The sequence below is a fragment of the Crotalus tigris genome, unplaced genomic scaffold (genome assembly GCF_016545835.1).
Source record: "Crotalus tigris isolate CLP2741 ecotype Arizona unplaced genomic scaffold, ASM1654583v1 scf7180000017611.44802233496:7321179, whole genome shotgun sequence".
In the NCBI taxonomy this organism is placed as follows: Eukaryota; Metazoa; Chordata; class Lepidosauria; order Squamata; family Viperidae; genus Crotalus; species Crotalus tigris.
The window spans coordinates 6,094,631-6,121,518 of record NW_024096511.1 but is presented as its reverse complement, the minus strand read 5'-3'; the positions used below and the strand labels follow the sequence as shown (position 1 = coordinate 6,121,518).

At 37.7% G+C, this 26,888-nt stretch overlaps 1 protein-coding gene across 4 annotated transcripts in view; it reads left to right on the top strand.

Annotated features, from left to right (window-relative positions):
• Positions 1-266: 266 nt before the first annotated feature.
• The window catches only part of NCOA7 (nuclear receptor coactivator 7), a 65,939-nt gene continuing 39,317 nt past the window's right edge, over positions 267-26,888 (top strand). Inside the window, exons 1-4 of one of the 4 annotated variants that reach the window (XM_039325162.1) lie at positions 267-2,158; positions 2,425-2,709; positions 9,085-9,161; positions 23,749-23,876. In XM_039325162.1, the coding sequence (XP_039181096.1) occupies positions 23,827-23,876 (50 nt within the window). In that variant the 5' untranslated portion in view covers positions 267-2,158; positions 2,425-2,709; positions 9,085-9,161; positions 23,749-23,826. The remainder of the gene's footprint in view (positions 2,159-2,424; positions 2,710-9,084; positions 9,162-23,748; positions 23,877-26,888) is intronic. The other 3 variants (XM_039325177.1, XM_039325157.1, XM_039325171.1) reach the window with 3 other exon arrangements.

Here is a 26,888-nt window from a genome sequence, read left to right as displayed (position 1 = left end):
TGATTTGGAAAAATATTGATTAGCTCTTCCATTACACTGATATAGAACTTATTAAGCAGAAAGCATACACAATTATTTGCTAAATAAATGCATTTAAAACTGACCTTGGATAAGTTATGAAACAGCTATTAAGAAAAGACTTGGATAAGAGATTACACAGTCCAGAGACAGAAGCAGAGTTTATTGGAGTGGGCATCCATAATACATTCAATAAATAATAAGAAACTCAAGATAATCCAACTTTGATTTTCTCTAGTATATAATGGGACAAAGAGACACTTGGATAAGCTTTCAAGACTCTGTTATTATGCCCTATGTTAATAAAGCAGCATTCCTGGAATGGCTGTTTTTGACTTCGCATACCTCAAAAGGCTGACAATTGGTGATCTAAGATTGTAAATCTGGTGTTGCATTGTCTTTCCAACAATGATGTAATTGCTTTTAGTGTTTTCCTGGTTTGGTGAATTTATAATTCTTATGTAGCCATCATTTACCAACCACTCATTCAGCAACTGTTTGAAGTTGTGATGGTGCTGAATAAGTGTTACTTAAAACCAGTCCATGAAGCTCTGGCTTTCACATCATCTTCATAGTTATGTGATCATAATTTGGGCACTTGTTAACCAGCTTGTGCTTATGATTGCAGCACTTTCTTCACCAGCTTTTGATCACCATTTGCAACTTTCCCTGCCAGTTTTCCTGAAGCAAAATCAACGGGAAAGCAAGTAGGGAAGATCACATGTTGATCCTATAATTCCACTGTTCTTGCTTCCTCTATCCTTCCTGCCCTCACTCACAACCTTACTGAGCCTTCCCAGGCCTCCCCCCTCAGGGACACCCATGCTCCTTCCCCATGCTCCTTATCTGGGACTCCAGCCACCTCCTTAAACATCTTCAGTGTTCAAATTGAGATTACTGTACATCAGAAAATCTGGATTTAAGTTTATCATATGAATAAAAATGAAAATCATCCTTGCACTATAATGATAGAGATGTATATTTCCTGAGAACAATTTATAAAGCTATCAAATGAAATAAAGCAAGCAGACCCCTGCCATATCAAGGGATAATGCTAGGAAGACGATTGAAAGAAATAAAGCCTTTGCTACTCAAGGGGGAAAAAAAATCACACTGCTACAATTACTGCGGTTAAGTCATGTGGCAGAGTTAAATATAAACAAGCCAATAATATTTCGATTTAGCGATGATGGTGCGGTATCCACAAAACTGAATAAACCTTGAGGATAACACAGGTAATTATGTGACAGGAACAATCATCTTAATTGTGAACGTCTTGGGACCAGCGCTTTTTGAAAGCGAATAGTCTAGAAACAGCAACACTCCGTATTTATTGGGTTAAACCCGCACCGAAAACAAAACGCTGAAAGCACCGCTGAGGCTAAAGAGCATCTTTAAAACCAGCAAGAAACAAGGCCGCCGTTTTGGCTAAAACCTGTTGATAAGCTACTAAGCCGTTGCAATTAATTATCCAGACAATATTCTCGCTCGCGGTCCTCAGATGAAGGGAACGAATCAGGACCCGGTTAACGCGCGGCGACAAAGAAAGGAAAGTTGGTGAGCGCATTCCTGCGTGTGAGGCAACGACTCCACGCTTCCTTCCCTAAAAATGTACATTTTTGTTAGAGAAAAGGTCACACGGGTGTGCGGTAGGCGGAGCTGGAGCGCTGCGGGGAGGGAGGAAAGCGGGCGGGCGAGCAGCGCTGCCTCCCGCGAAGTGGAGTCTTTAGGGATTTCTCGGTGGAACCAGCCGCGGAAGGGAGTGTGCGGGGCTGAGTGCGCGCGCGCGCAGAGCAGCCGCCGGGGAGTTGCGTCTGCCTTTGCCGAGGGAATATGCTGCTGCGGTGGTGGCTGGCTTCTTGTTGCCAAACGGCGCCTGGAAGCCACAAGCGGCGGACGCAGCCCTTGGCGTCTTCTAGCCGGGGACCGTAGCGAGCGTTCCTCTTTCGGCGCAGCTTCCTTTCTTCTCTCCGCCCGCGGGTGCTGTAGCTGCTTTTCGCTTCTCCGCCTCTTCCTGGGGATCATGGAGGAATCTCGGTCTGGCATCCTTGCGGAGAATCTGCCAAGCGGCAGCAGCGGCGGCCAGGAAGGTCCGATCCTGGCTTGAGGAGACTCAGACTACCCTCCTACTCTTCTAGCGGTGGGTATTTGCTACTGATGAGCCCGGGCCAGGCAAGATTTCCAGCCTGGGTGCATGAAGCGCTAAGGGGCGGGGGAGAAAAAGAACGAAGCAACCTCCCGGCTCATAGAAATGCTGCATCCATTCCTACTCCTTCCTCCCCCTCCCCCCGATTAGCATTGGAGGAATGGGCGCCTACTCGTAGTACGTCGGCGGAGACAAGCAGAGCGCTTGAGGAGCAAGCGCATTTGTTTAGCTGGCTTCAGCAAGCTCCTTTTTTTTTCCAGCCTGGCGATCCGAGGCGACGAAGCCAGAGTTCAAGCAGGCATTAAGGGTGCTGATTCAGGATGTGGGTGTGGCCACTGCCCGTTCCTTATCGGGGCCGCTTAGTTCACTTCCCTGCGTAATATGCTGACTCGCTAATGCTGTACTTAACTAGAAAATCATACCTGCAAGTAGGCGTTTCAAGAGGTCACATTCCTTTTTTTTTTATGAAGGGGTCTAGCTAAAAGATGAAAATGGAAGTGCCTGTGGATTCCATTTATTGGAGGAAAAGATCCACCCATGATGAGGTGCAGTTTGAACTGTCACTCCTCCCTTTTCAGGGTTTGTTTACAACTGTTCACCAGAACTCAAGTCGTTTAAAATTTAAAAGGGGAGACTTGTTATTTCCATATCTGGCAAATTCTCTCTCTCTCTCTCTCTCTCTCTCTTTCTCCCTCTCCCCCTCCCTCTCTCCCTCCATTCTCCCCCAGTGCGTAAGGTTTTCAGGTCTTAATGGACAAATTGATAATTTTTGGACTTTTTCATTAGGATTTGTGCTGTGCCTATCTCTGTTTATCATGCATATTAAAATGCACCATTGATGACATACACTATCTTACATATATAAATATAAAGTATTTGCATTATGGTGCATTTTTCTATTTCCAGTTTTAGGTTTACTGATATAATCTCCATCTTTGGAGCTTTAATAGACATATTTTCAAGGATTTGAATGAAATATACCTTTAATCAGTATGACAATTTAAACAACAACATAGCAATATTGTCCATCTTGAGCTAAATGTGCAAATTTAAAAAACATTACTCTCTTCTGCCTGAATAATATTCTACAATCCTTTCAGTTTGGGAATAGTTATCTATTCCTAGGTCCCAAAGGTGTTGGACATATTGGACTTAATGCACGTAGTTCCAAAACAATGGGATAATGATATAACTCCAGATGTTGCTGAACTAAATTCCCACTTGATTTAGCCAATATGGCCAGTGATGAGAGTTTTATTGTTCATGAATATATTGAAGACTAATTGAAACTAGACAACCCATTGGGTCTATTGGGTCACTGTTTCAGAGATATTTCCTTAAACAGAAACAGAATGACCCCTGGTGGGCAAAAAAGCAGTGGGAGTAGGAGCAACTTCCAACTTCCTGTCAGCTTCCGCATTGAGTTTCCTTGTGGGAAATTGACAGGGAGTGTTGGAAATGATGATCATGTGACCATGACTGGTGCAACAGTGTGGCAACACTAGAGCAACCCACACCTTTGCCAAATTTCAATCCCATAGGAGTTATGGGCCTTATGGGATTTTGGGTATATTTTTTAAGACAGCCCATTTGAGGCACATTAATTCCAAAACTGTTACTCCATGATGTACGGGTTTGCCCAATTGTAGCTTACAAACAGAGTTTTAGTATAGAGATAATGAGAACTAAAGTTCAGCATTGCATCTGTTCCTTTCACAACAGTGTTGTGAGTCCACAGATATTATTCAGCTCTTTTATTTTTCTTCTAATTGATTTAATTTCTCCTATAGAGTTAAATCAGGTTATGGTATGATTAAGTTATCCTAATTTTTCCTATTATATTTTATTTTTATTTTTGGTTCACATTTTTTCAAAATAAAAAAAACAGAGATGGAAATAATAAGGGACAAAGTGATTATAAGTATTAGAGATGTAACTCTCTGATACTCTTTCTGTATTCCAGTGATTTTTAAAATTTTTAATCCTTTTTACTTTGATTTGATGCATACTGTATATATTTGGGCTTACCTGAAAGCCAGTTTGTATAAGACATAACCCTTAAGAAACTAACATATTTATTAGAATATTTTGGATAAGCTAGTATAATGCTGATAATTTACATTGGAAAACTGACTGACATTGTTTATGATATATGTTTATAAATAATCATAGAACAAAAATATGTTCATACAGAGATCAATTTCATGTTTTTAATTTTTTTCTGCAACATTCTGTTACGAATATAGAATTTGATATAGATTTGATTGTGGTTTATTTTTTCACATTTTATTTTCTATTCTATTTTCTATTTGAGCAACTAGCTTTCTAGAGTATACAGGGGTGATATATCCAGCAATTACAGTGATTTGTTTATATCTAATAATTTTAAATAGCACATATTACCAATTAATTGCTTTTTATTTGCTTTAAGTGATTGTGTTTATAGAGTCAGAGAATAAGTAAAGGCCTTTTGAGGTGGATCTTTTGATTATAAAGCAAGAATAATTATTTCACATAGTTTAAAATCAGCATGTGCAAAAAGACAACTCTGTATAAAATGAAACTCGGGGTGTGTTTAAGGAAACACAGAGGCGAGGTCTAAATCAAGGTAAAGTTTTTCTAGGGTTTCAAAGTATACTTTTGTAAGTTTTGAATGTGAAAGACTATAAAAATATTGCAAATAATTACATGGTATAACTGTGTTAACCTGATGAGTTGAACAATATCTGAAGTTAGTTCTGACCAGCATTTATTGCCTTAATTCTTAATAAACTGACATAATGATATAAGGTAGGATAGGATAAGAAAGGAAAGGATATCAGAAATCAATAGGAAAATAGTACTGGGCACACATGGAAGTCCCACAAAATTGTTACTTTGGCTCAGATATACCCACAATACTGGAAGGGGAACAATATATAATGATACTACTCATTATATGCAGTACAGCAGAAAAAACAGCATCTTGGAATGGGAGAAAATTAGGATTAGAGGGATAATGAAGAACCTGCCCTCTTTAAGATTATTGTTTGAGAGAATGATAATAAAAAAAGAACTTCTCCTTTTTGTTCTGCCACAAAACAACACTGCACTTAGTTTCTGGGCAAATAGCCAGCAGCAGCACTGAGCTTTTAGCATTGTAACACACAGCAAGGGTGACTCAGGATGGTGGAATAAGAGAACAAAATTAATATTCCCTCCCTGAAACCTTCCTCAGCAACTTTGTAATCCAAACAGCTGGTTTTTGAAACAATAGAAATGTGCATGTGATATACATTTGATAGATAGATAGATAGATAGATAGATAGATAGATAGATAGATGGATGGATGGATGGATGGATGGATAGATTGATTGATTGTCAGGAACCCAAGAAGGAACAATAGTTCTTTTGCAAAAAGAATGAGTCAGGATACGGAGCTCCACTAAAGTTGATATTTTATGGATTATAAATAAGAGATGGGATATGAGAGGAAGATGTATTTGTTTGTAATCTTTGTTTATACTTACGGTGCAGGTCACTTCTTTCTATATTTCTTTTCTTTTTTTCATAAACTGCATTTATATCAGCTGCAGGATCCTTCAGTCACATGATTGTGATCTGCAACCATCCCAGCTGGCTTCCAACAAGCAAAATCAATGGGGGAAGTCAGATTCATTAATAACACTATGATTCACTAAACCACTGCAGTAAACAATGAGAGGAAAATAAGGGCTGGGTCATGTGATGACTCATGTAATGACTGCATCACTTAGTGGCCAATTGTATAAGCCAAAGGCTACTTGTATGGATGATAACTTCTGTATTAGAGATTTGTGAGGACAGGAAGCAAAGCTGATTTGTAGGATCAATGTGGGCAGTATTTTTGGGGTGGCTGAGCCTGCAGTGGAGGAAAGAATAGATTGGCATGGTTTTTTTTGGATGAGAGTACTAATGCAATAGATTTTCAGAGCTTACAGAAAAGAGAGGAGGATACGTCAAAGAAATCAGTGTGCCACAAATCAGTATCATCCTGGCATTTGCTTTGTCATTTCTAAAATATGATGGCCTGTGCTTCTCTAGCAAGTGCTACATTAATCAAGTTGCCTTGATCTTGAGCCAGAAAGCAATTAGGCTGTCATAAGGAAATTGACCTCATTTCCTGAAAAATGCTCTTAGTCAAAATGCTGAAGTGCTGAGACACTGGTTTTATCCATTGAAGGTGGTGTTGTTAGGCCATATTTCAATCTTCGTTTACTGAAAGGCATGTATATATATTATAGCTTTATATTGCTTAGGGCTAGTGACATGGAGCCCAATTGAACTATTGTTGTGATTTCTCGCCAGCCTGTGGATCCGGCAGCTGAGTCTGTGGAATCAGATGAGGAGGAGGGGCCTGGAGTGACATTAGAGTCAGAGGAAGGCTCTGAGGAGCTCCAAGACTTACAGTTGGACGAGGAGCCTGGCCCCTCTACTTGCGCTCAGGCTGAGACCCAGCTGTGTTGGGAGCCTGAGTTGGACAGTGATGAAGAACAGCTGGGAAAAATCCAGGATGCACGAAGGCGCAGACAAGAGAAGCAAGTAGAACAGAGGAATGCAGTGGGACAGCTCCAAAGGCAAAGGAAAAAGCATTAGGAAGCCACACCTTGGCTGAATTATAAAAGGGAAGGTGTGGGAGGTGCTGGTTGCCAAAGGCAACTGTTTGTGTTAAGGATCAAGTTTCTGTGAACTGTGTTTGTTTGCCTTGACATTGACTCAGGTCTGTAAGAATAAAAGGGGTTGTTTTTTTCTTGTGGTTTCTGTCTAGTTGTTGGAAGAGGGGTTTCTTCTTGTGAGCATAATAAGGACTCTTGTAGGCTGGCACAGAACAACTATTTCCTATTCTGGTGGTAGAAAAAATACTGCATGTGGGTCACTAACATTTTGGAATGGGTTGAAGTAGAACTGTGGCTAATCTATACATGCAAGATTGTCTGGAAATAGGTTGTATTTATATTTATACTATACTATTTTATAAGGCCGTGCAGTGCTTCAGATTCATCTTGGAAGAACTTTTTCAGAACATTCAGACTGCAGCCATGCTGTCAGGAAAACTGATATGGCTTCTTTAATGAGTCAAAGATAAGTGCTGTGTTGGTACTCCTTGCATATCCCGAAAATCTTTCCCAAACTGAATTCAAAGCAAACCACAGCCTTATTTTGTTTCTTTAACCATGATGGCCTCCAGATCTGTTGGACTACCGTTTCAAGAATATTAAATCAGCATGAAGGGAAAGTGTTTTTTAGAGAGCTATATTTGAGCAATTGCTGTCAGAGTTATTGTTGAGCACAGATGATTCATGAGTACTAATGAACACTTATATAATAATTTTGATAAAATAAATCAGTAAAGCCCATAATCACAAAAGAAGACATTGATGTATTCATTAATAGCTTGATATAAAATTGCTTTATATTTGGGTTATTAGGTTCATCCTAGAGCAGGGGTAGGCAACCTTGGCTCTTTTATGACTTGTGGACTTCAACTCCCAGAATTCCTGAGCCAGCCATGCTGAGGGGAAAGGGAGGTTTCCAAGCTAAGCCAAGCTGGCTCAGGAATTCTGGGAGTTGAAGTCCATGAGTCATAAAAGAGCCAAGGTTGCCTACCCCTGTCCTAGAGCTACAGATATATTGTGAATCTGTTTTCAAGTCCTGTCAGCTTCAGCCAGCAAAGTCAGTGGTCAAAAAATTAGGAACTGTAATTGGAACAACACAGTTCAATGCTACTGATCTAGTCCAGTACTAATTATTTTGATAGGCACCTCCTTGTGTGAACTCAGGATTCAGCTTTGGATCTTGATCATTTAAGGGATGTGTTTTGGGCAGTTCAAGACAAGATAACTAGTAATAGGATAGTGGGAAGGCACTGAAGAGAAAAGGAAGAAATTGGTCTGTTTAAGTTCATAGTTTAGCCGATCTGTTGTCATAATTTTAACAGTCCAGATGGGTCTGGAAATTCTGAGATTTGTAGCTGCAGTCCATCTGAAAGACATAGGGCTGGAAAAATGAAATTGATGACTCCCATTTTATAACTATATTATGTAAGGGCACAGCTGTATTTTTTTTTAGTACTGTAAGAACAAAACCAGATAGTTTCAGACTCATACACGCATCCCTCTTTTGTTCAGTCATGATTCATCAAAACCGCTTTTAATTTATAATTACCATTTTAATTCTATCTTATGTATCTTTCATATATATTATATATTTATCTTAGACTTTATGTGGTTTTTTTTTTAGTAATAAGTGATTTTTTTTGAGAAATAGTAATTTCTTGTGAAAAGGATTTGGGAGAAAAGAACTTGCTTGTATTGGTACTTTAACTTCAGATAAAAGAAAAAAAGCAATGTTTTCAAAACACATTGACAAAATATGATCTGTTTTTGATTTAGAATGTCATATGACTCCATTCGCTGTGCTTGCAAAGGACAGTTCACTTATTAACTTACGTGAACCTACTGGCATGTAGAAAGGAATTGGGAACTCACCTGTCTATGTGAAGTTTGACTTGCATGCCTGTTGCCAGTTCCACAATTGATGTACATAAGGAGAAGTCTTCACAAAGCTGGGTTCATATCTATGGCAAAGCCATAATTCAGTTTGCTTAACTTAATGGGTAAACCAAGGTTATGATTTGTAAATGATACCTTAACATATGTTGATAAAGTTAATTGTGGCTTATATCATGGTTAAACCAATAATAGTTGACTTCATATTATGCTAGACTAATGCTTCAGTCCTACTAGACAAGATCTATTTTCAATTTGTAACGCAGGTTTGTAAATGTCAGGTAGATTGCTACTATCACATGGAGGTATTCTTGAGGGCAGATCATAGTTGTGCAGATTGATTGTGTACTGCTAGTGATCATATGTGGCTTGTTCTTAATTTTTTTTTTCTAGCATTCCCTGATGCCACGCTGAGAGTTGTACCAAACAAAGATGCATTGCAACAGCAGTGTGTAGTACAAGGAACGGTTGTGAGTATTCTTTACAGTTATTGCCTTTATAAACTGAACGAGCTGAATAAAACATTGCCTTTTCTCTTGGGACAAAGTTAGAACTAAAAAAAGGCTACATACATACATACATACATATGTAGGTCTTTGGTTATTTGGGTTTTCTCCTGCGTCAAATTGGAAGTGTCTTCGCGACGTTTCAACAAAGTCTCATTCGTCATCTTCAGGCTGGTGTTTTCGGCTTTGTGCTCCTAGAAGCATGAAGCCGAAAACACCAGCCTGAAGATGACGAATGAGACTTCGTTGAAATGTCACCAAGACGCTTCCAATTGGACGTACAAACACCCGCGAAAACCTCAGAATACACACACACACACACACACACACACACACACACACACACACACCCTATTCCTATTCCTATTGTTTCTTGACAGGATACATAGGCCCCCTATGTATTTCCCTGTCCCCCAATTTATTTGTATTCAACCTACACTTATAAGAGGTTTATATTGGGACATGATAATGTTACATGGATTTTGCAGTGATGTGGCGTCGACACAGTTGTGCTCATCCAATGGGGTCTCTCCTGTACTGTTGAGCCAATCCTCTTTGGACTCAGCTGCAGTGCAGCTCACATTGAAAACATCTGTGGAGTGTGGATATTCTTGCTCTTATTCAGTGTCCTCCTGTATGTACTAGATTTCACAGGCACTCCTTTTAGAAAAAACTGATCTTAATCCATCAAGTCAATTTCACATGCCAACTAAAAATCAAAGCAGAACTAAGAAGCTTGATGTTCTCTGTTTGCATAAACAGCCTGTAGCTTACTGTACTCTTGCCTCATTTCACTGACCAACCTCTGGGGGTTAAGTGAACCATTATTTTCCCCTTCCACAGACAGACTCATACAGGACCTACCCTGCATCCTGCAATCATGGGTTGAGCACCTGTTCACAAAATTGTGGTGACATGCCATCATTACAGCTTTTATTGGAAATTTGTACGCAGCCAGATTCAAGTCTTGACAACCTGGGCAGCTTTCCTTCAATTCCAACTGTTCAGATTTATTTTTAAAAATAGCCTGATAAAAGCACATGGCATATCCAGAAAATGGGTTATGGTTGTGCAGCTATCTATTTTTTTATCTTTTCTGTGAAATGTGGAACAAGGAGATTTGTATTACTCCTGAAGGTGCTGTAGCTTAAGAAGTTGGACTAGTGGTTTTTATATTTCTGCTAGTCAGCTGAAAGGAGCACTGATTGCCTTCTCAAGTCAACAAGAGTAAAAACAATCACACAGCTGATTTCAAGATTTTTTTTTAGAGAGATTGGATCAGTGGAAACAATGCCATCTGCAAGTGCTGTTACATAAAAATGGTTTGAGAAATAGATGACCTTCTGTTTTCCATTTAATAGGTTTATCAGTGGATAGCTGGGTGCAGATAAGCTGACAAAGATAACTTTTTATTTATAAAAATATTCATTGGCTGTTTTCTGGCTCTGAATTAACAATACAATAATATCCAATACAATAAGCAGTATGAAAAGAAAAAAGACAAAACATTAAAGTAGCAAGGAGAAGCAAGCCAAAAGCTTGTTGAAGTAAGAAAAACATTCTGAAAAGCATGTCTAAAGTTTAGGGATAGAATCTGTTAAATGTTCCTAGGGAGGATTTTCTAAAATTGAGTTTCAACAAAACAGACAGCTTGCTGTTGAATCTTGCATTCTGTTATCTTTATTTGTCCTGAATGGTGTTGAAGGGTTGTGCACAATTGAAAAGTTTCTTAGGCAGCAATGCACTAAAATAGAAAAAGTGCAGTTTGAAAAAACAGGAATAATGGGACCAACATGGTCTATATTTTGCATTGCCTCTGGGTTGGTTTTTTTTACTCTTTTCAAAAGCAGTGTCCAGTATTACAGTAATCAGATATGAGTATGTGTATTAGTGGCTGGATCTGTTTTATCCAAGGAAAGTACAGATGCAACAACTGAATGGAAAGAAAACCTTCTGGGGGGATTCTAGCCCTCCCTCCAGAAACAGCGGCTATCAACCACTTGGGAGTTTAAAACATTGGAAAAATACTGAGATCTTAATTGGAATCCTATTTCCTAAAATTGGTGGATTATAAGATTTGCAACTTTCTGCTCTCTCTATATATATTTCTTCCTTGATTTTTATTCTAATTACTATTGAAGATTTGGGGTTTTTTCCCCCTTAAAATATAGGGGGGGGGGGAAGATCCAACTAACTCTAAGATGTAACCTGCTATTCTCTAAGAGACTTGTTGACAGCTTTGAAAATAGATAAGATACAAAATAATCTTGAAACACCATTTGCAAAATTCAGCTCAGCTCCCCATTTGGTGGACTTTCTGACTGCCAATTTCTTTTTCTTGAGTTTAATATATTATAATGGAAGGAGAACAGGAAAAGATTTCTTCTATAGAGGAAGTACAGGAACAAATTCTTCGTATGTTAAAAGCGATGATCCAAACTCTATGTATGCAAGCTCTGGATATACAAACTCAAACTATGACTTCAATCAAAGAATTATCTATACAGAATTCTATAAAGAAAGTGAAACAACCAAATGTTATGATAGAAGACTTAGATACTCAACAAATACAGACAATAGAAAATACAAAAAAGAAATTGATAATAGAGAACAAGGAAAAGATGTTTCTTATAAACCAGAAGGAATTTGAAGATAAACAAGAAAAACAGATGAAAGAGAAGATAAATACTTCGGGACAACTGCATAGAACTGGAAAAATAAAGAGACTACTGGCTAAATCAACTAGTTCTCTTAAGAAAACATCAACTGGATGTTCTTATCAACATCAAACAATAACCACAATAATACAAGGAGATTTTTTTGATGATTTAAAGGCAAAAATATGAAAAATGACCTGGAAGAGGAAAAAAGCTAGAATAAGATTGAAAAAGATTGGGGTTCTGATTTATATATGAGATCTAAAATAGAATATATCTAAATAGATAGAATACGTATTCTGAACACAAGACATTTTAACAATTTGAGATAAACAAAATTTTGGTCATATAAAATCTAGAAATATGTTGAAATAAGAATATTATATTGTCATTAGATGGGTAAGATAAATGGTAGAATTTCCATATAAGGTGTGTATTTTAAATATTAGAATGTATGAGCAATTGGGATAAACGAATTATGTTTAATTAAAAATTTGGAAAAATTAAATATTAAATATATGAATGTCTACAAATAATTAAGATTTGAATTTAAGATATTGTTATGAGTTGAGACAAAGGTTAAGTAAAACTTAAAAGTATAAGTACTAATAATTAAATTTGTATATGGGTTTGTGGTATAAATGTTGGTAGTTTATTTTTAATTTTTTTTTCTCTTTCTGGAAGGGAAGAAAGGAAGGAAATAGAAGGAAGAAAAGAAAAAAAATATATTAGCTCCAAATGTGAGATAGGAGACTTAGAAATTGGGATCATTTAAAACCTGGAAATGATAAAGATTAAATGTTAAACTTAAATATCAATGGGAAATTAAAGTTAAGAAAAACTTAGTAGGTTATTGTCTAAAACAGTGGTTCTCAACCTGTGGGTAGGGACCCCATTTGGGGTCGAACGACCATTTCACGGGGATCGCCAAACAACACAGTCCGCCATTTTTCCCCCTTTTCCTTAGCTATGCTACTCCCTTTTATTCTATTGGCTTTTGAAAGCCAACAGAATAGACTCTCTTGAATAGAGTCTAATTCTATTGGCTTTCAAAAGCCAATAGGAATTGTCCAGGCTGTCTCTGCCCTGCTGAGCCCGCCAAAAGTCCCATTCTGCAAACGGTGCTGCACCAGTTGAGTAGTCCTCGACTTACGACCAGTTGAGTAGTCCTCGACTTACGACCGGTTGGGGGTCGCGGCATTAAAAAGGTTGAGAACCACTGGTCTAAAAGGTGGAATGTCAAATTAATTAAGATATGTATAGACTGAAGATCATTGATGAATACTAGAAAGGTATTTTTTGTTTGATTAATAGAATAAGAACTGTATTGGTTTGAACATGACAGTAGATATCATGGGGGAAAGAGAGGGAATTAGTTTGTTGTAATGATTTGAGATTTGTACTGATGATATTCAAATGTAACAATTACTGTGCTCAGCCGCCATGCTACTTTTCACATATGTAAATGTAATATTGTAAAATCAATAAAAAACGTGAAACTGAAAAAAAAAAGGAAAGAAAACCTTCTGGTGGATTTATTTATGTTTTAGAGATTCTATTCCCTAGAGTAAAAGCATTAGGTTGGCAGCCCAGTGGAAAGAAGAGGAATAAGGTTATTTTTACTCATTAGGCCAGGGGTGTCAAACTCAATATCACTGAGGGCAGCATCAGCTTTGCGGTTGCCCTGGAGGGGCTGGGGGAGGTGGCCAGAATGGGTGCAGCCTACTGGGTTGGTGTGGATAGAGTGGGTGTGGCCTACTGGGTGGGTGTGGCCAGTTCTACATCATTCGCATCAAGGGTGCCTATGGAGCCTGGGCAGGAGTGGGACAGATCTGAGGATCTCTGGCAGAAGGGAATGGGACCGGGGCAAATGCCAAGGCATGGTCCACCGGGGCAAGTGCCAAGATGGCCACCACAAAATTGTACATTGGCTCCTGGCCAGCCTGGGCCAAGGCCAAGGCAGCAGGGGCCGTTCCCTCACTGTTTCCAGGATGGCTTCCTGGGCCACATGAAACCACTTCGTGGGCCGCATCTGGCCCCTGGGCCTTGTGTTTGACATGTCTGCATTAGGCAGAAGAACGTCAAACTCGAAACGTACTGTCATATCAAAAGAATAAAACACATTCAATTACTTTGCATATGAAAATATGTTTTAAAAGGGTCCTCACCTCTGCAGGCAACCCAAATTGGTCTAAAATATTATTTCTTACTTGAGCAGCCTTAATAATAAATTGGGGAGTGCTGCTAACTACATTTACATTTACCCTTGAATGAAGCAAGACAATCTAATGTGAACTGTTTTAAATTGTAACGGATATAGATACCAGGTTGTATGTAATCTCTTTTATATAGTTGGTGCATCACTGCGCACTTCCTTTCCCAACATGATATTTTCTAGAATTCCCTGTATTTTACTATGGAGTTCAGCAGTTTGAATCGTGTCCTGGAAAAGACTATTCTTGTCCCTGTCTCAGGATAATGATCAAGTATTTTTCTGCTTTGAATGCCCTTTTTGTTCTTAGCCAACCATTTTAGAGATTTAGCGCTTATAAACAACTCTTTTGAGCATTGACATCCAGATTTGCTTCACTTGTTGTCCAACTGAAAATATGTAAGAATGTGATAGACCATGAAGCACCATAGTTTAAAAAAAACCTCATTTACTCAAGTGAAAACCAGAAACATGACTAACAGAGTTGGAGTAACTTACAAGGATCCATTTGTAGGGTCTTCCACCAATAATTAAAGGCTTTGAATTTATTTCTGATCACAGAGGTTGAAGTGTCGTGGCAGTTCCAAGACAGGTCTTAAGAAATAGCTTTGACAATGTACAGGTAGTCCTTGACTTACAACCACAATTGAGCCCAAAATTTCCATTGCTAAGCAACACAGTTGTTATGTGAGTTTTGCCTCATTTTATGACCATTTTCACCACAGGTGTTAAGTGAATCACTGTAGTTCTTAAGTTAGTAACATGGTTGTTAAGGGAATCTGGCTTCTTTGCTGATTTTGCTTGTCAGAAGGTTGCAAAGGGTGATCACATGATCACCTTGATCAGCATGCATTTATGATACTGCAACTGTCATAAATAAATGCTAGGTTCCTAATTTTGAACAGGTGACCATGGGGATGCTGCAAAGTTATAAGTATGAAAAACAGTCACAAGTCAATGTTTGCAGTGCCACTGTACCTTCACTAAATGAATGGTTATAAGTCAAGGACAGCCTTTATGAGTAGGAAGGGTTTTAGTAGGCCCCACAATTCTGCCCCATAATTTAGTACAGGTTGATTTTGGTCTTAACATACCTTTAGTACAGTAGTCAGATTTTTTATAACTGAGCATTTTAAATAGCATATTAGGGTTTACTTTAGCCCTGGCTGCATATTGTAAGTGATCTATTCACGACACTGTGTGGTAAAGATCACACCTTGATATGAAAAGGCTTTAACTTGTTCTGTATATTCAGGTCCAAATGCTAATGGCCAAATGCTACCACTCTGGCCTAATTAATTTTCAACATATTGAAAACACAATAGGTCAGGGGCAGGCAACCTTGGCTCTTTTATGACTGCTGGCTCAGGAATTCTGGGAGTTGAAGTCCACGAGTCATAAAAGGTTGTCTACCCCTGCATTAGGTAAATAGTTTTCAGAGAATACTTCTCATGCCAATTTGAGAATATATCATGAGAATAATGTCATCAGAGTATGAAAAACATTAGTAGGTTTATGAGAAATCTTGGTCATGTATACTTAAGGGAAAAAAGAAGTCTTGGCATGTCATTGGCATAGAAATTGAAGAGCATTGGTGCCAAGATATAGTCTTGTCTTATGGTTTGGTAGGTGGGGATGTTCTGTGTTAGGGCACCTTTAGTTCCTGTACAGACTTTTAGGTAGGTGTTTGTATAAAAGGCCTTAATCAGATATAGCCGTTTAGACTTTATGTTTAACCTGGCCAGATGATTTCAAAGAATCATCTATTGAATCAAATGCTACACTAAAATCAATGAAGGATACAAAGAGTTGTTTGCCTTCAGATTCATACTTGGTTATAAGATGATGTGAAAAAATTCCCTGTAGTAAACAGTCAGGTCTGATCCAGTTTGTTCTTCTAATAGCTTTTTTGTATATGAACCAGTACTTTATTTTGTTAGGAGATGTTTGGTATACATCATGCAGCTTACGGGCCTGTAGTTTTGTGCGTCCTCCTGGTTGCCTTTTTATATATATTTGCACTATGATGAAGACTTTCTATCTTGCTGGAATAAGACATGGGAGAGCAAGTCTGCCAGCAGAGGCTCCTACCAAGTCTCTAAAGAATTCTCTTGGTACCTTGTACGTTCCATAGGTACCTTGTTCAGTTTCAAAGTCTGGGTGATATGTTTAATTTCCACTGCAGAAGCTGGTGGCTTGCAAAGAATATTGTCAAAAGTATAGGTGGCCTTAGTGACCTGCAGCAGGGTGATCTCTGGTTGGGATTCAGTAGAAGGAAGATGATTTGACCACCTATGGTTATCTGATGATAATGATATTATTTCACAGTCAGTAGATCAACATGGAACCATCTTCCTCTGGTGATGGGTATAGAATACCAATGGTGAATAAATGACACCCATTGAACCAGAAGAGAGGAGGATCGACTGATCACTGCATATGGCACTCTCTTATTCCCTCCTTATACCTATCCCTTCTCTATTTCTTCCCTCTCTTCTTCATCCGGCAGGCTTTCTGGGAAGTAAACCATTGTTTTTACCAAATGACTAAATCAATCATTTGCAGAGATCTTATGAAATTTGACTGAAAACCACATGTGGCCATCATTGACAAAGTTCCTGATGTTATATAGTCCCAGGATAAATGGTTAAAGTTCAACATTACTAGTCATGCATTAGGCTTTGTTGTCAACTAGTTTTTAATTAGAACCAGTGGGATTAAATTCCTGCAATTCAACCTGAATATTGGCAACTGATGCTTGATGCTTTTTGATTACAGGCAGTTTTTAACATGTTTTCTTTAAAGCAAATCAGGGTTGAATGCCAGTGTATCTAGAGTGCTATCTAAATGCTGGTCTGAGTACTGTTCTGCTACTCATCTTGCATGTTTATTTCAGAAGTGCATATGCTTTGAGCTTTCTGGTTGTTAGAAAGTTGTTAAAATTCAATTTTAAGTTGCTGTAGACTTTGTGCTTCTCTTTCAAACCAAATAGATTACAAACCACACAATACTGATTTGTTAAACTAAGCCACAGTGATCGAGTTAAAACATTATGCTAAGCCATAACTTGAAGTATGGCTGAATTTGCATGTCACAGTAAGCCAAAAGTTGGTTTGTATGAGATGTAAGGCCAACAAAGCCTCCTACTTAATGAATATAAAAAATCTTGCCTGAATATTAAGGCAGCTTTAAGATGGGGAGATTTCAACTCCCAAAATTCCCTAGCCAGCGATGCTGGGTGGAGTATTCTGGGAAGTCCCCCTCCCCTATCTTAAAGTTGCCAAGGTTGAGAAACACTGCTGTATATGATTGGTGATAAAATGCCTCAATGTGCTTATCAAATGGCCTTTTTAGAGTTGTTTTGTTATGACTTAAGAATGTGATATGAACTCAGCTTGTATAGTTTGTAAATCATAGTGTATATTTTGGCATTGTATATAAACATAGCTAATTGTGGTTTATTCAACAATGGATAGTTGAGCAATCTATTATTTACTACATCAGAAGAAACCGATCATTGGTTTTCATAATTGGAGCATTTTGATCAATCAGGGTACTCACCATTTTAATTTCCCAGGATGTTTTTTTTAACCTTTAATTTTTTTCTATGTCGATAGTCATATTTCCAAACAAAGGGATGACTTGCAATCAACCAGCCAATGATCTTGTTTTCTAAAAGTGCTTTTTGATGTACCTGGGGTGAAATGGTATTATTGGTAATGTACATTAGGCTTGAAGCTAATGCTTGGCTTTGTATCATTATATATATATTCCGGCACCTTTTTTCGACGGATTTTCCAAGTTTTAAAAGTAACTTTTGAAAAATTGATGTTTGGTCCAAAATCATTAAAACGGTGCATGCAGGCTGCTTGTGTGTCGATGATGCATGCATACTTCTTTTGTGCTGGTTGTAATGGCGCTGCTCAGCTTGTGGCACTGCTCAGCTTGTGATTGGTCGTGTGGTCGCATGCTGAGTGCTTACTGTGGGCGGCGAACATTATGTTTCGTTACACAACTGACATGTGTGGGTGTATATAGAGTGATTGACTATATGAAAGGTAAATAATTTCTTTTATTTTAAAAAATCGTTGGTGAATTGAAAATCTTTTTTTAATTTTTAGTGTAAACTTTATTATGAACATTTGCTTTAAATACAATAAATTAAATTTATGTTAAGAACTGAATATATATATATAAAAATTAACAAGATGTGCGTTCCGGCACCTTTTTTCTTACAAACCTCCCCCCCACACACCTAAAAGAATCAGAAAAGAAAAATATCCAATGGGTTAAGGAGCCTGTGGAGCACCAGAGGAGGTTTTTATTGGTACTGTGGTACCTAAATTGGAGATCCTCATAGAGCTAGATAGTTGTCTATCTCCTAAGCAGGAAGGCTTGAAAAAGGATAAATAGTGATCTAGCTAGACAGTGATCTAAACCAGGAGTTTTCAAATTTTTTCAGGTTGCAGAATCTGTTAATTAAAAAAAAAATCCTGGATACCTACTCAAGAGGCAAAGCTCTAATAATTAAAAACTTGGTTGAGTTTGACTGAAGTTTGAAAATGCTTGATCTAAACTGTAGTTCTACATGTTATTGGACAACAGTTACATCTAAACTTACCCAAGACATAATGATCATAAATTGTGAAATGATGTTGCAATTTCAATACATTTATTATTGAACCATGACCATTTAACCAACAACATGGATGCTTGCTTTTCATACCATGTTCTGCCTACTAACTACAAGTGATTGTTTCTGGAAAGTTTTAAGTATTCAAAATAAATACTTTTGCTTAGATTTCTTATGTCCATACCAAGAGAACTAAATAAAAGCTGTTAACTTGGCAGCTGCTGTCGAGATAAGAGATTTTGTAATGTAAAAGGTTATTCCATGAAATGTGAATGTTTTAATTTCAGAAGAAGAAATTTCGTTATAACAGATAATTGCAATGTCTGAGGTTTAAAGAATACAGAAATTATAGCCTTGGGGTATTTCAGTGGTCCAGGAAATAGGGATTGCTTAACAATATGACATTTTAAGTGTCACACTCTTGAAATCTGTAATTGTTTAACTTGTGTGTTTGCTATTTACCTTGGGAGAAGTCACTGATCTCAGTTTTAGATCTGTGCAGATAATCCTTGACTTACAACATTTGTTAACAACTGTTGGAAGTTACAGTGGCACTGAATATATAGCTAGTCTTTGACTTACAACAGTTCATTTAGTGACCAATCAAAGTTACAGCGGCACTGAAAAAAGTGACTTATGACCGTTTTTCACACTTATGACCATTGCAGCATCCCCATGGTCACATGATCAAAATTCAGACACTGGGCAACTGATTCATATTTATGACAGATGAAATGTCCTGGGGTCATGTGAGCCCCTTTTGTGACAAGACTCACTCATCAACTGCCTTGCTTAGCAGTGGAGATTCTGGTCCCAATTGTGAAATACCAAATTATATCTCATTCTTCTGGACGCAGGAAAGAATGAGATGTGCTGTTATGCCAATGACATATTGGAAGAAAAAAAAAAGAAACGAAAAGAGTAAGACAGCTTGCCATACAGTAATTTGACCACTTCTTGGTGCAATGGACTAAAACTCCCTAGCCAGCACAGAGCCCCATTTGGCAGCAGAATCTCTATTTGATTATGATAAGCGATATCTCTCTTACATATACTCAAACATGCTTAGTACACATACATGTACACACTCACCCATTGAGAAATTAAAAACAGTATGGCAATGAGTTAGTTACCTTTTGGCCTAAAAACAGATACTTCCTTGATTATTCTAAAACCTTATAGTGCTTACCTACTTACCTATTCACTACCTTCCTTCCTTTCCTTTCCTTCCTTCGTTCCTTCCTTCATTCCTTTGTTTCTTCTTTCCTTTCTGCCTGCCTGTCTGATTTATATAGCCAGCTTCCCCTCTCCCCACCCTGGTGTAATGCTCTCTGTACTACCCTATTTTTCCTGAGAAAAGTGAAAAAAGTTCTTGTTTCCAGTGGCAGACATCTTGAAAGGGTAAAAGCAACTGCATATTTCCTCTCAGAAGATATATTTTTAAAGAAGAATATTTGTAGCTCGAGGTTGAAATGAGGGGTTCTTTGTGTTCTCTGAGCATGGTTGTTTTCTAGAAGATGTTTCATTATCCAAACTATGGAGCAGGGTGGCTCACATGGTTAGGACACTGGTTTGGAGGTTAGCAAGCTTGCGTTCGAGACCCAAGTGCTGCCATGGGGTGGAGCAAGCTCCAGTCCTTCGCTCCACCTCGGGACATGAAGGAGCCCCCAATTCAGGGATAGGCAACCTTGGCTCTTTTATGACTCGTGGACTTCACGCTGGCTCAGGAATTCCGGGAGTTGAAGTCCACGAGTCATAAAAGCCAAGGTTGCCTGCCCCAGTTGGGCATCCTCCAGGCAAAGGTGATGTCACTGGTTAATCCTTTCAATGCAGAAGAGTCTCGGTGCTTCTGACACGAGTACAATGCAGTTAGTCAAAGTTGATAACATCATTATTGCAGAATCATCAGTGCTGAACGTACTTCTAGTGCAAGCTCGGAGTGCACCAAGGAAACCCCAGATATATTTTTAAATGTGAAAATACCTTTCCTGTTAAAAGAAGCAAACTGTACTATGGATTATGCCTTCTTGATTAGTTGTAACAAAACTGTAAAAAAATTGTTGTTGCAGTATATTCCCTTTACAGTTGATTTAGACTGCTATTTTTCGTAGTCATGTCAATCTGAGTTCATGTTGGTGAGAAAAAGGCAATACGTTAGTTTTTAAAATTAAAAATGAAGAAGAAGAAAAAACAAAAGAACACAAAACTCTGGGATCCTTGGTGCTCTCTGACCTTGATTTTTTTTTTCTTGCATACATTTCATTACCAAACTATGCAGCATCATCAATGCAGAATCCTGAGTGCAGAATCATCGGTGTACTGAACATAAAACCTAAAACATAAAATTGATTTATGTTCAGATATGAATCGTGCCCAGTTCATTGAATTAGGATTTACCCATCAAAACGTCCTGCAGAAAAAAAAAAAGCAAGAAAATATGCTCAGTTGGGTTAGTCCAGTAGTTCCCCCCCCCCAACCAGGGCTTTGTCTGTCTATTGAAGCTGTTTGTCTTCTTGAGTTTTTCTTACCGTCAAGACAAATTACTTAAATTGAAGCATTCAGAAATAACAGCATTCTTGTCTTTTCTCAAAGTAGTTTTCTAACTAGCTCTCCACAAGGTGTCCAGGCTACACTTAACTCCTTGACTTCTCATTAGCCTAGCAGTTTTTCAGGAGCATCCAGTTTTATTTAGGTGGCTGTTCTTCCTGGAGAAAGAAATCGGTCAGTTGTGGTGTACTCTGATTGTTGCTGGTCACAGAGTACGTAATTGTCTGCTTCCTTCATTTGAGACAACTACTGTATTTTTCTTAGACTGCAGGCTAATAATAACAGATTTGTTCACTTGAAACTGATGTCATGCCTTTGCTGATTGGATGAACCACAAGGGGCCATAAGAAGTTAGGCAGTTCATACAGCCAATTTCTGAATTTGCAGAATCCTCAAATGTGACATATGTAACTGAAAAACAAACAGTTAACCTCACAAGGAAGGACATTCAGACACCGGCTCATTCCATACAGCATTAATCTTGTGAACTCTCAAGCTTCCTCCTTCCATTATATATTCAAGATGGACAGTATTTAATATTTATTTGCTATGTATATGTAGGGGTGTGGGTATATACATATGTTGTGCATAGTATGTTTAGGTGTGTGTCATGTATGTGTTTCATTTTGAGAGCAGGCAACTAAATTTCATTTTTGATCATCTTCTTGTGCCTTATCTGTTATCGGATGTTGGTGATCATGTTGGCGATCCTGTTTTTATCAGCAGCTGCACGAAAAAGTGCTGCTGAGTTTTGTCCAAACCAGTCCCTTAGATTTTGAAGCCACAGTGTTCTTCTTCTGCCTGGACCTCGTTTGCCTTCAATCTTTCCCTGGAGGATTAAATGGAGTATGCCGTATTTTTCTGGGTGTCGCATCACATGTCCGAAATATTCTAATTTTTGTTTTTTAATTGTTTTGATGATTTCCCTTGGCTTTCCCAGGTGGCTTATCACTCCTCATTTCTGATCTTGTCAACCCAGCTTATACATAACAGCCAACAACCGCCTGTAAATCCACATTTCAAATGCGTCTAGTCTCTTCAGGTGGCCTTCTTTTTGATGTGTAAAAAAATGACAATAAAGGTTATCTTATCTTTTGGTGGCAAATGAAAATATATTGCAACCATCAATCATGGAGATGCTTGTGCTTGAATGTTTTCCTTGCGAGGTTACTGCTTGTTCTTCAGCTACATATATGCTACATATGTGGGATTTGGGACAGTAACCACCTGTACCACAATTTTCAGAAACTGAAGTTTTATTTGAAAGAAAAAAAGGATTTTTTCTGTATTCCAGCTTTGGAAATAATAATCAGACATTAGTCTTCTATTTTAGTTGTTTCTTTTTTTTTTTGCCAATCCTGCAGTTTCCAGATGTCAAACCTCCAAATCGGGTTTTTTGGGGGGGGAGAGGGACTATCAGGTATAAGTTTGCTTTTTATTTATTTATTTATTTATTTATTTATTTAAAAAAATCTGAATGTATACATACATGTATTACACCAACATGCTTCCAAATGTACCTTTTGACTTCAATTCCAGTGTGGGAGTTTTGCGGTATTCAGAGCTCCCTGAAAATGGAAAAGTAAATCTTTCTAAGATTTCTCCTTCAGTCAAGGTGGTTAAGCGCACTTAAAACACTTCGCTGTTTGTTAAAATACTCTAATGGTCTACCGAAGATCTGTCTTAAAATAAATTTTGGACCCTTCTGTGTGCCCATTGCTTTCTTTCCAGGCTATCTAACCATTTTGTTTTTTCAGAATGAGAGAGGCTAAAGTTGATATTGCCATTCTTGGTTATATCCTGGTTTTGTTTTGTGTTTTTCTTTTTAGGTTAATGTGCTAATGATTGGAAACACAAAGGGTCCATCTGGAAGAGCAGACCTTTTCCATTATAACTGTTCACTTTTGCGGGGGGGGGGGGGGAGAGACAACTGTCAAAATACAATAGACAAGTAGAAACATCAAAATACCCACAACACTTTGTTCTTTCCAGATTTCTTATGCAAGTCATCAGGCAGACGGATAATACTATATGAATTTTATAAATTAAACTCCAACATGTTCCTGAGAACTATTAGCAGTAGAGTACCTAATAAATTATAAAGATAAATAAGCTTCAAGAATAATCATGCTGTGTATTCAGGTAATTGCTGAGGAACTCTGAATGAATCCCTTGTAAAATCCCTTTAATTCATAAGCCTTTCATTAATTTGATAGCAGATTTCATAGATGCCTTCATAAAAGAAGCTCCTATGTATCTCTTGGGCTTAGAAGGAACTGAGCTAGAACATTTTTTTCCCATACAATGAACTGAGACCTACCTGGCAGTTGTTTTTCTTCCACTTTTTTCTTTTTTTGTTTTAGGTACAATAAACTCTTTGACATGAAACTGGCTTTCCCAGGTTAAAATGTACTTGCTGTGAGATTGTGAGCTGTAACTTTGCAAACAAACCAGATGTTGCCAACAGATTAATTTATGGACTTGTTTTTTTCCCTCCCTTAGTGCAAGGACTCTGCCTAGAGATGAGGTGCTAACTGGAAGCCCTTTGCCCCTTTTCCTTGTACTTTTTTACTAGTTGCTATGGAGATCAAGGAAGAAAAAAAAGAACGAAAGCAAAGCTACTTTGCCCGGTAAGGATATAATGCTCCAAATTTATTTTATTTTACTAGCAGTGTGATGGATTCAAAACTCATTAACAGTCTATTCTATTACTTATCTGAAGTAAATTCCATTAGGTTTATTGAAGTATATTCTCAGGTAAGAGGGTATGTTATTGCTGTCCAGTAATGCAAAGTACAGGTCATCTGTACATTTTTTTAAAAATTGGGCAACACACAAAGCAAATTATTGTTTAGTTCCAAAAGCCTTTATTGGCGCTTAACATGATTTACATCTGTTTTATAAACAGAAGTGGTCACACTTGAAGTCAAATGTTCTAATCCTATAAATTCTATTTTAGGATTAACTCAAACCCTACATTATTACAACTGCTGTCATTATTATCCATAGAAAACATTCATAAACTAAAATAACTCTATGGATAATTTTTCACAAGATTTAGAATATTAATATGCTTCAATAGAGATAGGCATTAGCTAAGAAAAACCTCTATTATTCATATCAGTGGGAAAATATTTTATTAAATGTGTCAGCATGCTTATTATTGTGTTTTGGTTAAATAAGCTTAGGACTATGCTGCTGTGTGCCCATAAACACTTATTTGGTGTTTACCCAAATTTCCAAAATTCAATTTTGAAGAAATATGACTGCTAGAATTTTAATTGTTTTCAATCCACTTTTGTAATTCATGAACACTGAATTTCAGTGTTACTCTTTTCTCCAGTAATGCCAAAAAAATGACATTCAGTATTTTGGCATATTAAAATACATTTATGTTTTAAATATGATTAATGGCAAAATGGTATTGATTGAAGAATATCCTTCACAGATAGCTCTGACAACTGTGGTCCATTCTCTGTTGTCAGTGGCCATGTTGTAGAATAAATTGCCATAGAGTTAAGGAAACTCCCTTCTTATTACAGTTTAGGCCAAAGGTCCCCAACCTTTTGGGCACCAGGGACTGGTTCCGTGGAGAGAGGTTTTTCCGCAGACCAGAGGGTGTGTGGTTTTGTGTGCAGCCTGCATCCCGTGCATGGAGCTTTGCTTGTTTGTGTGGCCCAGTTGCTGGCATGCTGCGGCCCAGTACTAGTCTACGGACCGGGGGTTGGGGACCCCTGATTTAGGTGACAACCAGATATCCCTGTTTATGAATTGGTTCAGTTGTTTTACTTGTTTTATGTACTTGAGGATTGTAATTGTTCTAAAATCTATTGACTTGTTGTTTTAATGATTGTTTTAATTGTACTTCGGCTGCTTTACTAGATGTCTGTAATAGCTGCGGAAAGTGTTAAAAGGAATGGATCTCATACAAATACCCTATGTAAATAATAAAGATCTGTTTTTCCTTTTAAATAGATTTTTTTCTTTCAGTTGTTTTTAGTATCAATAGGGAAGAAAGGCAATGGAGATAAGGACCATCTTCAGGTTAAACGTCACATATTTTTACAAGCTATTTAACTGCAGGATATTAGCAGAAACAGAAGGAAATCTGTGATTAGTCTTGCTGAAAGAATATGGTGACATTGCATGTAAAAAATACAAAATAATACAAGCATTGAATGGGAATAAAAGAGATTAACATTAAAAATTATCCTACAAAAATTTAAAATACCAAATACTCATAGATGTGGCAAGATTTTTAGATATTATACTGAGTGATAAATTATGTACTCCATCTTTCTTCTATCCCTCATTATGATTAGAAGCAAATATGAACAATTAAGGATGGGATAACTACATTTCTTCCTTTTCATATATTTGCCCTGGAGGCCAAAGTTTACTTTACCTCCACAGTTGGGAGTTCCTAAAGATTTTGTCTGTTATCCAGATTTTTGACAGCAGATTGGCCATATTTAAAATGTCCTTACATAAATCTATATTTGTTTTACTTTTAAATGTTTTATTGCATGATATTAAATTCAATCCTACCATAAATTAAAGTCTTTTTGTGGCATATAACAACAATAAAAAAAATCTCTAGGTATGCATAAAAACATCCATGATGCTAATGATCATAATAATATGCAATAATACGAGAGTTAGTTTAGTGCAATGTAGTACTGCTGGCTCAGGAATTCTGGGAGTTGAAATCCACGAGTCATAAAAGAGCCAAGGTTGCCTACCCCTGGTATAGTGGTTAAGGTGCTAGTAGTTAAGGTGCTATAGTGATTAAGGTGCTAGGAATCAGAAGACTGGGAGTTCTGATCCTGTATTAGGCATGAAAGGCCCAAGCATTTGGGCCAGCCATGCTCTTTCAGTTCAACCTACCTCAAATGGTTGTTGCTGTGGGGAAAATAGGAGGAAGAAAGATATGGTCATTCCCTTGAGTTATTTATAAAATAATAATAAAGGGAGGATAAAAATAAATATAATTCAGAATAAAATCAGTCCTAAAAACAACCAGAGCTAATTTACAGTAAGGCCAAACTAAAAAGAACTGTCTGAAAGAGTGTTATCTTTTATATCTTCCAAAATATCATTTATGATGAGACAAGTTAATCTCTAAGAAAAGGCTGTTCCATAGCATAAAAGTACTGCTGGACAACTCTACTTCCACCCCTTATAGCACTTTGTGCTGGTAGGGGATCACAGATTTATAAGTAGCTGTACTTTGAATGAGGCTTGCATTTCTGATTATTGATCGTGAAACAAACAAAAATACCGCAGAGCTGGAGTGACTAAGTGCTTCAGAAAAGGTGTTTTGGAACAAGTCAGGGAATGAGTGCATTCCTGCTGAAAATTAATGAAAATAGCTGCCTCTTTTTTCCAGTTTTGTATGGGCTGCTTTGGGGAGGTTCCTGATACATCAGCAGATGCAGATGCTTTAATGAACCACAGACAGGTATCCCCATGCATTCTGAAATACATGTTCCAATGTGCATCCAATCCATTATACAGCTGCAATAAAATATTATCAGGACTAGAATGCAAATTTTCTTATCCTTGCTACTTTACATTTCTGGAATGAGCGATTGTGTCATGACAACCATATGGTAGTGTAGAATCAAAAATAGCTTTTTGAT